General features: G+C 36.2%; 1 protein-coding gene across 2 annotated transcripts; it reads right to left on the reverse strand.

Moving 5' to 3' along the window:
- Positions 1-3,887: 3,887 nt before the first annotated feature.
- On the reverse strand, positions 3,888-9,771 carry LOC102627611 (homeobox-leucine zipper protein ANTHOCYANINLESS 2). 2 transcript variants are annotated; one of them, XM_006490958.4, is made up of 9 exons: positions 8,935-9,771; positions 8,586-8,818; positions 8,358-8,475; positions 7,577-8,263; positions 7,388-7,489; positions 7,067-7,279; positions 5,718-5,892; positions 5,255-5,622; positions 3,888-4,774 (listed from the first exon to the last, which is right to left on the reverse strand). In XM_006490958.4, exons 1-9 carry the CDS (start codon positions 9,148-9,150, stop codon positions 4,379-4,381), a joined length of 2,508 nt encoding a protein of 835 aa, XP_006491021.1. In that variant the 5' UTR covers positions 9,151-9,771; the 3' UTR covers positions 3,888-4,378. The 2 variants fall into 2 exon arrangements, with proteins under 2 accessions (XP_006491021.1, XP_006491020.1); XM_006490957.4 differs by having other exon boundaries at positions 8,586-8,821; positions 8,935-9,770.
- Positions 9,772-13,903: the final 4,132 nt, after the last annotated feature.

Raw genomic sequence — 13,903 nt, forward strand, 5'->3', positions numbered from 1 at the left:
AAGGAATCCAACGGTTCGGGTAATTATACATGCACAAATCAAATGGAAATTTGTTTTAATTGCATTTTTTTTTTCTTTCTTTCAATGTCCACGTTGTGGTAGTGTTTATATCTGTAGTTTAAATGGATCCATCAAGGCCAGTCTGCCAGAGCTGTTCAATCAATGATATCAAGGGACAGCAACAGCATGGCCTGTCAAATAAAAAATAAAAATGACAGCATGCACGTGAAATTGCAATAGAATGAAAATGACAAAAGTATTATTTTTGCACTGCACCCATCAAAACTAATTAGAAAACTCCAAGAGCCCACAACACAACTGCCTTTGCCTTATATTATTATTGCACTTGCGATTTGCCAATTCAAGCTTCAATAGGTAAAATATTATTTTAAGTCTGCCCCATTGTCTTGACAAGTCAGTTCAAAATTGGGTTGCCGGTGAGTATGATTAATTTCGAATGCCAAAATTTCTATAGAATTTCACCAATCCCGCATGGAGCATGCATCGGACAATTCGAAATTTCGAAGCATTGAGAAATTATCGCTTTTTGTTTTTCGAGGTTCTAAAGATGGGCCAAGACACCAACATGGAGTCCTCTAATTAAGTTGGGCTTCTGTAGTGGAATCTTTGTGCGATATGCTTCTTTCATCATTCAAAAGGAGAGAGAGAGGGGGAAAAAAAAGGGTCTTTTATAGTAGTTTCATTTATTTATTTATTTATTTTGTGTATTATAGAGTGTGTAATGAAAGGGAAAAGTTTTGAGTACGAAAACAAATTAGGTAATGCTAAGTTACATGCATGTACCTTACAATTCTCTCATATGAATAGTGTATGGATACTATTCATGTGAGAGGGTTGTAAGGTACATACATGTAACTTAGAGGGATCCAAACAAATTCCTTTCTCAAGTTCACACCACGTCGGTAACAACCACAATAAGAAAGCTGGGTACGCAGATGTGAAATTTAGCAACTGTCATATCCAATGACTAAGATGGAACCTTGAACAATTTGGAGTTGGTAATTAAGGGCACTGCTAATTAGAGACTAGCCCTCTTAGGCACGGTAGTCCAAAATCACAAGCATAATTGAAATATCTTAGCATATATAAAACAAAAGTTGACATTTGCAAAAAAATAATAATAACAAACAAACAGTAGATGGCACTTCGTTTGTTTTCATCCAATTCAAATCGCTTCGAAGCTGATCATCTCAGTTTTTGCTTACAAAAGGAAAAAAAATAATTATAAAAATGAGAAAACTCTCGTTCAAACTCGCGATAATATTCTCTGTACTTATCATGTTCATATTCTGTCACCCGTGGCCTAGACTTGGTGCTTTTTGCAGCTAACTAGCAATGGGAAAAATTAATGCGAAGGCGTTCGGCTTGCGGAGCATAAATGGTCCTGCTCATTAATTGTACCCAAACTGTTGCAATCTTCTAGTTTACATCCCCCTCATTTAACGTTTCACCCACCAAACAATCACTCATTTTCTCTTAAAATTCAAAGCTCAAAAGGGTCTTTTTATACAAACATGCACATACTATTTTCCCTACTTTTCAACGCATTAAATGTTTCGAATAGCAATATCTCACAACGCCCGTCACCTCTCGTTACGCATACTTGTCAACTACACTTACCACCTTGGTCACGTTTAACTTCAGTTGGCATCTCGTCTCAAATTGGGTCTTAATTTATAATATTTATATAATTAATTAATTTAAGCATTTAACGATATTCATTGCTGTGTTCAAGTCAAAACTTTCGGTATAAATATCCGAGCGACGTGTCTCCATTTCAATGAAAACATGCACCTGTGATATCGTAGCACTGACACTCTTGACTTTCGTCACCAAAATATATTTGTTTCTATTGTGCCATTCATGCAAGAACAAACCGATGCAGCTTTCACGAAAGCATCTCTACAAGCACTTTAGTTCATTATTAGTTAGTTAGCGGAAGGTTTTCCTAAATGGCTCATCAATAATTACCATACATAATTGATGGGAAAAAGGGCCGTGTGTGTCTCGCTCTCTCTCAACAGTTCTCGTACTCAATTATTGACGGTGCCGTGTCTCGCAACTAGAACGTTGCCAATGGCGACACCCACATACACGTATGCATACATACATGCACACACACACATATATATATATATATCACGCACAGTTGATTTTGATTTTGATTTGGTACCAATAATGTAGAGTAAAGGCTAGGTTAATATATGGAAATTTATATGGTCCAATGAATTGGCCCACTAATAATTGTAGTGAACTGTAGGTGTAGGAGATTAGTTTTTGCAACCCGACGATCTTGATGGAGTTTGAAAGTTGTATAAGGATGGAGGTGAGGGAGCCCACAAGCATGTGATAGGTGGGAGAGAGGCAAAGAGGAGATCTGTCACACGATGACTTTTTACTTTGGATAATTGGGACTAGGAACAAGATTGACAAGTAGATGGTCCAAAAACAATGTCCTTTAAAAAGAGTTTTTTTTTTTTTTTTTTATTATTTTGCATATATACATATTGATATTTATATATAAATGATGAATAATTTTAATGTATAATATTTGAGGCCCTACTGCCTTCCTAGCTTCGTTCGGATAGCATATCATTTTCTTGACTTTAAATACCTTCGTCCACACCTACTCGTGTCCTCATTAACCTGTGATCCTCACGTGTTTCTTCGTGTGTTTGCATGGCCCCGCCCATACATATTCGGTAAGTTTTGCACTGTAACAGATCATCTCTGAATCATTTTTGTCACGTAGTCGATTGCCGCATCGACGCAATTAGGAGTCGGGCATTTTCAGGTTCAGTACGTCTTAGAAGAGAGTAAATTGATTTTGATTTGTGAACCCGAACCCGTTCTGTTTGAGTTTGATCACTAATTTCTGGGTTTTTTTCTTTTTTTGGGTTTATTACAAAGAGTAGTGATAAAACCACAAACTCTTGTATAAATTTATTTTGTACAAACTGACGTAGCATTAATTCATTGGTTGAATGAAAATATAAATTAATAAAAATAAATCATGTGGGCCAAGTGATATTTAATTCAACCAATCTTATCATGTTATATTAGTTTGTACAAAATAAATTTATACAAGAGTTTGTGGCTTTATCGTTACTCTATTATAAATATTATTATTTTTTTATACAAATTATCATTAATTTTACTTAAGAAAAGAAAAGAAGTGATTAATTTACAACAAAGAATCTCAAATCAACGTTAAGTACCATACCTTTACATCCACGGGCAACTCATCCTAACCCATTTTGCAAATTGCAGCGCCACAAGACAACCAAATATTTTCCTTTCCCTGTCGCCAAGAGTGAGTAATCATCACTCATCAGATATTCAAAGTAGAAACCATAGCACGAGCCGCCATCAACAACAACAAGAGGGGAAGGGGCTAGCAGCTATCGGCTAGCAAAGGAACAAAACTAAAATCTTCATCATATCAGAATTCAGAAAGGTCAAAAAAAGCATTGGTACTGTCGCGCCTTAAATTTCATCCTCTTGTTGGTAACGAAAAGTTTTACAATACAATAAAACTTAAATTTTTTCATTACCATCCGAATAATTATGTGTCGCATTGGAGTTGGTCAATACACGAAACCCCATACCCAGAGAAACTGCCAAACCCTCAGCATTAAATGATAGTAACTCTCTCCCCCAACACCATCTGTTTTCTCATTTAATGCTTGCAGAGCCAGCCACCCCACACAGTTCACTCTCCACTCTCTTCCCACCACAAAATGCTTCGATATAATCACAAGATCCAAACCGGCCCGCCCATTTGCACCCCTAGGCGCGTGTTCTACATGCATCACCGGCGCAATCCAAAAGAAAAAAATTACTTAAATGAAATTAAAACCAGTCAATTGAGCACCCAACAACAACATTAGCTAACATGGTCACCAAGTCGTTACAGGGAGTTCAGTTCAAGTTCAACATTTGGAAAAATGAAACCGAAAGCAAATAGTTAAATTTAAATTGCACAAAGGAATACTTCAAACTTCATTTCAGTTTTGTTTTTTTGACAATTCATAAAGGGGTTGACCTGAGTCAATACCCGAACCACCACCCTTGCCTTGTGTTAAGAATAGTCTCTGCTCGAGTCCGTGACTCAGCCCCATCCTCATCACCATGCAAGGAGTTTCCACGCGCGGTTCGTTCTTGACTCAACACCCCCGAAGCAAAGCAAACACACTGTCACACGCGCCCACGTACCAAAGCTGTCTCTCTCTCTCTCTCTCTCTGTTCACCACAATTCACAAGCCACGTGATTAGCTACAATTAACCGTAGCCATGCACAAAGCAAAACACCCCATCGTGTCAAGTTAAAAAACCAAACACCAACTCCATTATCGTATCAGCTTTCACATTGAAGAGCGGCCTTGATCTTCTGAACAGTGCATGATATTAGATTGTTGACCGTCTCCACAGATTCTACCGTAAGCTTGGCCGTCGGAAGACTATTCACCAAGATTTGGAAGGCCACTGTTAAAAGCGAGCCACCCACTCTCTGTGACCCACCGTTGCTCCCATTCCCACTTGTGGGGCCATTAGCCAGGGGCCCTCGTGAGTCTGGACCATCTGGAACAATTGCAAATCCAGAAGGAAGGAGAGCCACGTAGGCAGAATCACCACCGTTCATCACCACGTGCATGGCCGGGATGTCAACGGGCGCGTAGACGACAAGCGACCCAGCGGCGTCTGTGCATGTCTCCTGTAGTATCAACATGCTGCTCTGGTTTGCGTTTATGGCCTGCAAAACAACATGACGTTTCGTTAACCCTCGTATTCATCGAAATTACATGATTTGCCATTTTAACCATTTTACATGTCAGTGGTGAAATCTTTACAGCATCCGAGAGTCAAACCCTGTTCAGGGAAAAATAATAATAAGAAACACTTTTATCTACAAAAACGATGAGGTCAGAACAATCAAGAAAGCTAGCATGTGTCCTATATTTTGACTTTTTAATGCTTCCAAAAAAAAAAGAGAAGAAGGGAAAAGTGCTTTCTCTTTCTCTATCTATCTCCTGCCAACAGATACTGCCAAATTCTAAACTTTGTCCTTTCAATTTAACCTTTTATCTCTACGGGACAAACTAAAATTGGTTGACATCGAAGTGACAATTTCGTCAGAAAAATAATTCAACCTTGCTGTTGCACCCACTGCCCACATGAAAATAGCAATGAGAAAAAGAAAATGAGATTTTTAGAGATGGGAGAGATTACTTACACTAGCACGTAGAAGGGAGACGCAGTTGCCGTGATCTTGTCCTTTAGCAATGTGGGCCATCTCCTGCATGGGCCCACCGTTCGACAAAATATCCCACTCGCTTCTAAGCCGCTCATCACGTAGAAAATTGAAGAGTCTTTGAGGAGACACCGGCAGCCAAACGGAGGTGGCAGCGCTTAACACGATTCCTGGAGGCTCACCGGGATCGTCAACGCTCTTTCTGGTCATAACCCTAACGTCTTCATCGACATTGCCAGCATTGAGCTTGTTCCATTTGTGGACAGTTGAAGCGCACACCCCAGCGCAGAAATTATCAGTCATTCTCTGTGCTAGCTTCAACATGCTTCGTCGCCCACCCGCAGTTATTGCTACATGTTCAACCATAATAACATCACTATAATCAATTCTTGTATCATACATGAACAGGGTGCCGATATTTAGAGAGTGTTAATGTCATATATACCGGTGTGATCTCTGGCGGAGACGCTGGTGGACATGAGAATGGCTAGGCACTCGCATTGTCTTTGAAGGGTGGCGACCCACCGTTGGGCGCCGAAGCCCATTCCGGAGATTATCAAGGGTTTGTAGAGTTGGTGGACTTGGCTTTCATCGTATTCTGCATGCTCAACCCATGTCACCTGCAACTTATTTATTTTTATAAATATTAATATTCATATTGTGGACACTAAATTCCACCCATCACATATTTATATATATATATATATACACACACTTAAAATGCATACCAGTCAAACTTAATATAAATATGATTAATTTAAACCTTAATTTGTAGCTATTTTGTCAGTTTACTATGAGCTTATAATAATGTGCTTGATAAATGAATAAAAATATGAGATGCAAATCTCGGAAAATGGCTCAAGAATCTAGGCTCAATTAAAGAAAACGAAATAATGTAGGCATTGTGTAGGCTGCATAAAATATTGGTGTACGTAAAGTTTTCTCAAGATTTTGAAGGAACAGATTACACCGTGGCAAGTGACATCGAGATGTGTACCAATGTCTACTCGAGCTTTTAGGTACACCGTACACGTACAGGAAAACAGAATAGCCAGTCTTGGAATTTGACTAGCAAGTAGCAAGGTCCTATTGATTAGAAAAACAAACACATCATGAGACTCGACCCAGGTGACATGGCTGAAATATAGCAATTGAGGGAAACCGAGATGGCATCAAAGATAGGAATAGAAACCTAAAATGTGTATTTTGTTCAATCAAAGTTGATAATATCAAGGACCCCTTTTACATACAAGGATATGAAATTAATGTGTTCAATTCAAGGCACAAAATATAAGGAAAAATAGAGACTTCTATTCAATAAAATAGTGATTCATCCTCGATTTGCTGCGGTACGATTCATTATTCTAATATGATTAAGCAAACCCATTGTTGAAACTTGAAATATGAACTATATATATATATTGCAAGCACAATAGGAAGCATCCAGGAAATTAAATAACGCTTTAGGAAGGTTCAGATTCCCTGATAATATAATGTTGGGGAAGCAAATTAGGGCACTGACAGCGTGGGGGATACACAGAGAAATCACTAGACAAACAAAATTCTTTGATGCATGAGCTTCTCAATTTTGATTGGGAATGCAAATGCCCATGATTCTTTTTGACCTGGTGTTTTACTCCCAAAGTAAATGCACTGAACTAAGCTCAAGTGTCCAACAAACTTCATTTAAGACTAAAGTGAAATTGAAGGCCTACTTGGGAAAAAGCACAATAAGTGATGAATACTAAGAAATCGTATAAGCAAACTGCAAAATTTTGGTTAATAATAAATCACCTTTGAGTAGCCATTAGGCATGTCTTGCACAACACAGCCAGAAGGAAGCCTCCTACAATTAACAAAAGCTGGAGCACCAGAAGTTTCTCGGATGGTGTCAATGGAAACATCAACGACAGCCCATACACCTTCAGCATGTTGCTTACAAAAGCGGAGGAAATTAACTTCACGTACGGGGACCAAAGGTGATAGTACTTGAAGCTCGGCATGCATCTCCAAAAAGGAAAAAAAAAGTTTTATTTTTATTTTTTTATAAACAAGAATAATAAGAAGAAAGTAATTGATTAAATGCTCATTAATTATTGAGTTGTAAAATTCTACCAACTGGAGTGCCCCATTCCTTGTTCCTCCCATGCCACTTGATATCACATCAGTTGTTGCAGTTCTGGCAATCATACAAGGAAACATCTCCGCCCATCGATTCTATCAGAATAATAAAATGACATTAGAAAAAGTAATTAATGTTTAAAATTGAAAGAAGGTGAAAAAGAACTTAAGTAAACTGCTTACTGGGTCCATCAAAGTTTCAACAAGAGCCAAGCTGTTGATGATGACCATGCCAGTCTCCCTAGAAGCCTCCGTGACAAAGCCATTAGGTTTCAAGCCAATGCACGGAGTGAAAGTTCTCAAGTATTCTTCATGGTTCAGCACTTGTCTTCCTGATCCTTCAAAGCTTCTGATCCAAAGGGGTTCATCAGTTTGAGCCATTTTAACCAATTCATCCATGGCAGCCAAAGCAAGCTCCAAAAACATTGATCTTTCAATGGATCTATCGAGGCCTGTAACGCCGGGACCTGATCTGTTCGGAGGCATAACAACTGGCAAGGCATTAGAAATCCCAGTTCCAAAATCAGCAGGCAATGTTGTGGTCACGGTACTGCTTAAACCACCAAAACCATTAATGGTACCAACACCAAGTTCTAAACTTGAGTTTGGCATTGGAGGAGGACCCATTGAAGAAACTGGTCGCCCCAAAAACTTGCCGGCAAGGGCACAAACTCGATCTAACTCATCCTTTAAACGGGCATTTTCGATCCTCAAGTGCTGCTCTTCAAGAGAAATATCACCAATTATTGCAGGACCGCCACAGTTGGTGCAAATTGGGTTTCTCATTGCATCTCTAATGGACATGTTTTCAGCTCGAAGCTTGTCGTTTTCTTGCCTGAGCAACGAGTTCTCGTGGCGTTCCAATTGAGTCTGGTGCACCACAAAGCCACCAAAACACACCAAGATAAATCAGACCCAACAACATCACGTAAGACCCCAAAAAAAAAAAAGTCTTAATTTTTACCTTCATTTGGGTACGGCGATTTTGGAACCAGAACTTGACTTGTCTGGTTTCCAAGCAAAGTCTTTTGCTGAGTTCCAGTCTTTGTTTCTCATCAGGATGAGGACACTCCTTGAACAAACTGCGCGCACACCCGAAAAACAAACAAAATAAAAAAATCACAAAACAAAAAAGATTGATTTTTTATTATTATTATATACTGCATGAATCAATCATATGTGTATATCATACGATTCAAGTTCTTGGATTTGTTGAGGAGTGTGTCGGTGGTATCTCTTTTTCCGGGGAGGGTTGTCGGCAGCATCAAGGTCATCACCAGAAGCTCCATCCATATTATCGCTTCCAGATCTGCTTTCGTGTTCTAGGAGATCTTCTCTGCTTCTTCTCCCAATTATCCCTTCAAAACTTTCACCCATTCTTTGCAGTTGCAAATCCCCCCCTCCTTGATTGTCTATATTCGGTTGCTGCTGAAAAACAAGATCACAAACCCAGACAGATGGGATCATCATCGGTCAATTCAAGAGCTATAAGCAAACAAAACACAGTACCAGTCCAAGAGAGAGAAAGATGAGTGATTTACAAGGGCAAGTGAGAGGCCAGGAGAATTGAACATGGATTTGGAGAGAGGCTGAGGAGTACTGCTGAGAAGGCGAGGATGAGCAAGTGTGGTAGTGGTGGGCATATTGTTGTTGTTGTTGTTGTCGTTGTTAGTATACGAGATATCAGCAACGATTCTTGCACCGCCACCACCAGAACTAGTACTAATATTATTCTCAAGAAAACCTCCAAAACTCATCAAAATACTATTTTTTTTTTTCTTTTCTTCTTCTTCTTCTCCTTCTCTACAAATTTACAAAGACTTTCATTCACTCTTTAGCTAGCTTCATCAACCGAAAGTAAAATAAAATAAGATATGAGAGAGAAATAGAGGAGAAAAAAGGATAGAAGCCCCTCCAACTTCCTCTAGCTCAAGCTCAAGCTCTATTAGAAAGAGAGGAGAAAAAAAAAAGAGAAAGAAAGAGAAAGAAGGCAAAGCAAAATTAAGGCCGCTTAGCACTTCCTTCTCTAACCGTCTCTCTTTGATAACTAAACAAGCTTGTTCTGGTGACTGAGACCAGCTCTAGCTTAACTAGGAACCCTAGTTTTGGCAAACTCAGTGCTATAAGTATATAATATATCTCGTTCCCGTCTCTGCATGCTTGCTTCACTAATGACTGTCTATAAACTATGTTTAAACAAACGCTCCTAGAAGCAGCTTCAAAGATTTGATGAAAATTAATAAATGTTAGTACTAATATTATATATAGAAAAAAAAAAAAAAAAGGGAGAAAGAAAACGAAATGGGATTAAAGATTTGCACAGAGAGAAAGAAAGAGGAGAAGAGAGAGAGGCAAATGCAAAACAAAATAAAAGGGTTGAAGATAAAACGCAATATGTGGACTCATCGAAGCCTTACAAATACATACCACCAAAAAGGGTCGGTTGACTCTTTCGTTTTTCCCCTTTCACTTTTCTCTCAATCACTGTTTTATTTATTTATTTTAAACAAAAGTCAGTGATTGACAGTCAAAGTGAAAACTTTTTCTTTTCTTTCTCTAGGTCACTGAAACGAGTTTGCAGAACAACACAGACAAAAGTGTTGCGTTGAATTAATCAGCTACTTCTGATCCATTGGCCTTCACTTGTCTTAAAATTACAATAGTTAAAAAATAATAATAATAAATTAAAAATCTTTTTATTTTACCCACGTTGGTATCTTTTTTTTTTTTTATATATTTTTTTTCTTGGTTGGAATTAACCCACGTTGGTATCTGTACTAAGTACTAAGTACAATGAGGTTACTTTTATTATGGGCAAAAAATGAAATTAGGGCTTTGTGAACTAACCTGTTAACTGTAAAGTGGATGACGACGAGGCCACTGATCATCAGCAATGCAAACCTAATCAGAAAGGAATTATTGAAAGCAAATTTTGAATTGTTTTCAACTTTTTTGTTCTTATTGTTATTATGTTTTGTGAATGAATCCAGAATTGATTGAAGTGTTTATTAAATAAGGGAATTTATTGATTTTTCCTTTGCTCATTTGGACAAATATTTTTACCAAATTCGGAGAATCTCTCTAAAATAACATTACAGCTAATCTAAGCCCTTAATAATGGAAATAAAGATAACACTGAGATACAGTGTCTACTTTATTATTTATGACTCATATCTGTATATAGTATCCTACGATATCACACTCATGAATGTTAATGATTTAAATCACGTTTAATTAAAATTGATGAATGTGTGTCGGTACAATGCTGTAAATTATAAGTGTAACCTTATGTGTTATTGAAATATACTGTTTCCACCGCACAATAATTTCTGGAAAATAATATGTGATCCAAATATAGGGTACCGCCAGTGTCTAAAAATTTTGAGTGATGCAACAATTATTTTATATATGCACACAATTCAGTGTAAAGTGATAATGGTTTTTTTTATCACATTCACATTAATTTTGCTTTTTAACTAGTATATATGATTAACCAAACCAACAATGTCTAATTAAGAATGCAATTAAAGTCATATCCAATCACTTCATTGTAAATGTAACAAACTTGAGCATTTTTTTTATTAATGTTATTTGAATTTCATCATTCTTCTTCTGTAAAAAATTTCGAGTCGCAGATATTTCTAATGATTATTCTGTTCATAATGAAAGATTTGTTGGAATAAATATGGGCGTTATTACGCTGGAGGTTTGGAGTAAATTCATGCATAACATAATTGGGATTTAACGCCGATTTTAATTATTTCCAACAGGATAACAAAGAAATCTGCAATTAAATATTCTTAATTACCATCCCAAAAGCCGTAATTTTCAAAAATCTGTTTTGGACTGAAACCTTCTCTTTTAATTAATTACTGCTCTGTGTTATTGTGTTGTATTAAATACAGTGTCTGATACAAATTCGCATGCGCATTATTATTGACAATTATGACGAAGCAAATGCATGTGATTAATCAATCATTTGTTGTGTGAATAAATGATAATCAATATAATGTAATTTACAATAAAATCATATGTAGATATCCATGACCTTCCACTTATTTCACATACTACCATCTCCTGTTTAAAATTACTATTTTTAACTTGTTGTAAGTTAGATATAACGTAACTTAGCAGATGCCTAATCAATAATCAGTTATACGTTAAGAATTTAAATATTTATAAAAATAACTTAAATCAGTGTTACCCTGCTCTCTAGTCACCTTTTAATTCAAGAATTTCAGAATTTATTAAATTTCAAGAAGAATTTATAATGTTGTAAACTATATATTTTTTTTTTTTTTTTTGGGGGGCTTGGCTCTTTATGTACCTATCACGCGTTGCTTACACGGGATAATTAAGCTGCCGAATGAATATTAATAGAAGACTCATTAGCTAATAATAACAACAATAATAGCTCAAGAGCCGAGACAACTTGAAATTGTTAGTGCGCGTCTATCTATATATATCCGTAACTTATTACAGAAATATCAACACAATGAAGGTATTGTTTTTGTTTTCTGTCTTTTGTCAAAGAATAACAAATGACGAAACCATTAAATATGATAAGTGGTTGCAGACAAATTTTAGAATACGTCACGAGTAAATGTATGTATAATATGTATAATTGAATTTAATATAACAAACATTTGTATAGTATTTTTAAAAAATAAATATTTACGTGTCATAGTATTATTTACTTGTTGTATGGTTGATATGATGCCTCTGGGGTAGTTTAAAAGTTCTTGTGGTTTCGACTCTATAATCAAACTCTATCACTCTCACACAAACATGATAGCTTTCCTCGGTGTCCGAGGTTTATTAGGGAAAAAAAAATTCAAATTCTAAGAACTTATTTGATAATGTTGTTGGGTATTTGTATCTTAAAAGATACAATATTTACTAAATACTTATATCTTTCGTTTCAAAGCCCACTTAATTTTATCTCACTATGTCTTTCGTTTCGAAGCTAACTTAATTTTATCTCACTCTTATATGATGAAAAAAGCTATTATATTTTCATTAGTTTTCTCAAAATTTTTGTTAAAAAGTCATATTAACCCCACACTACTAACTTTTATTTTATAACTATTAGGGGTGGGCATTCGGATCGGGTTAACCCGAACCGAACTAAACCGAACCCGAAATTTGGTAACCTGTGCAACCCGAACGGATTCAAACTATCAACCCATTTGGGTTAAAATTCATTTTAACCCGAATTTTTTTTTAAGTTTTGTCTTTTAAAAATAAATAAATAACTATATATATATATATAGTTATATATGTATTAAACAAAAAAAATTCTCTTTGACTACATGTTGTATATTTTATTAACTTTAAAAAGGCTTGTTGAAATATTGTTAAGGATGTTTGGATTTGAGATTTTTAGATTTTAAGTGGTTTTTGGTAGAATTTATGGATTAAATTGTTCCAACCTGTTTTGACCCGAATTAATCCGAATTACTAACCTAATCCGATCCGAATTACGAACCTGAACCGAACCGAATTAAATTTGGTTGTGTTCGGTTCGGGTTGGCGTTTTCAACCCAATTGGGTTCAATTCTCCAACCCGATCGGGTTGAAACCCGATATGCCCACCCCTAATAACTATAACTTTTTTTGTCCATAACAATTGTGGCTTAAAAGGTATTTGGATTTGAATCCAAAGGCCACCAGCCTCCCTCCCAGACATTGTTCCAATCCGGGATTCCGGATTGGAACAACACTATATATATATATATATATATATATATATATATATATATATATATATATATATATGTATGTATTAAACAAAAAAAAATCTCTTTGACTACATGTTTTGTGTTTTATTAACTTTAAAAGATTTGTTGAAATATTGTGAAGGATGTTTGAATTTGAGATTTTTGGATTTTAAGTGGTTTTTGGTAGAATTTTTGGTTTAAATTGTTCCAATTCGTTTTAACCCGAATTACCAACCCAATCCCATCTGAATTACGAACCCGAACCGAACAAAATTAAATTTGGTTCGGTTCGGTTCAAGTTGGTGTTTTCAACCCGATTGGGTTCAATTCTCCAACCCGATCGGGTTGAAATTCAAACCAAAACCCGATATGCCCGCCCGTAATAACTATAACTTTTTTTGTCCATAACAGTTGTGGCTTAAAAGGTATATCACCTTAATATAAAATAAGCCTTAAGTCTCTTGTATCACTTGTGAGATTTTACTAGTTGAGCCAAGTGACACCATTATCATTAATTGATACTAAACTTTTAATCCTCCATTTGCTGACAGTATTAGAAAGAAAAGAAAAATTCGGTTAATTAGAACTGAACGGAAACTTGAATGCCCAACAATACCCAGCATTAAACTCTATTTACCAACTAATAATACAAGAAGTTAATATCAACATAAATATATTGATATCAGTCTAAATCCAACGACTCAGCAGAAAATTATTATAAGAAAACTAGGGAATTGTATTTAGTTTATATATATATATAATCATCAATAGGGCAGGAGAGGAGTTGCAG

The sequence above is a fragment of the Citrus sinensis genome, chromosome 3 (genome assembly GCF_022201045.2).
Source record: "Citrus sinensis cultivar Valencia sweet orange chromosome 3, DVS_A1.0, whole genome shotgun sequence".
NCBI lineage: Eukaryota > Viridiplantae > Streptophyta > Magnoliopsida > Sapindales > Rutaceae > Citrus > Citrus sinensis.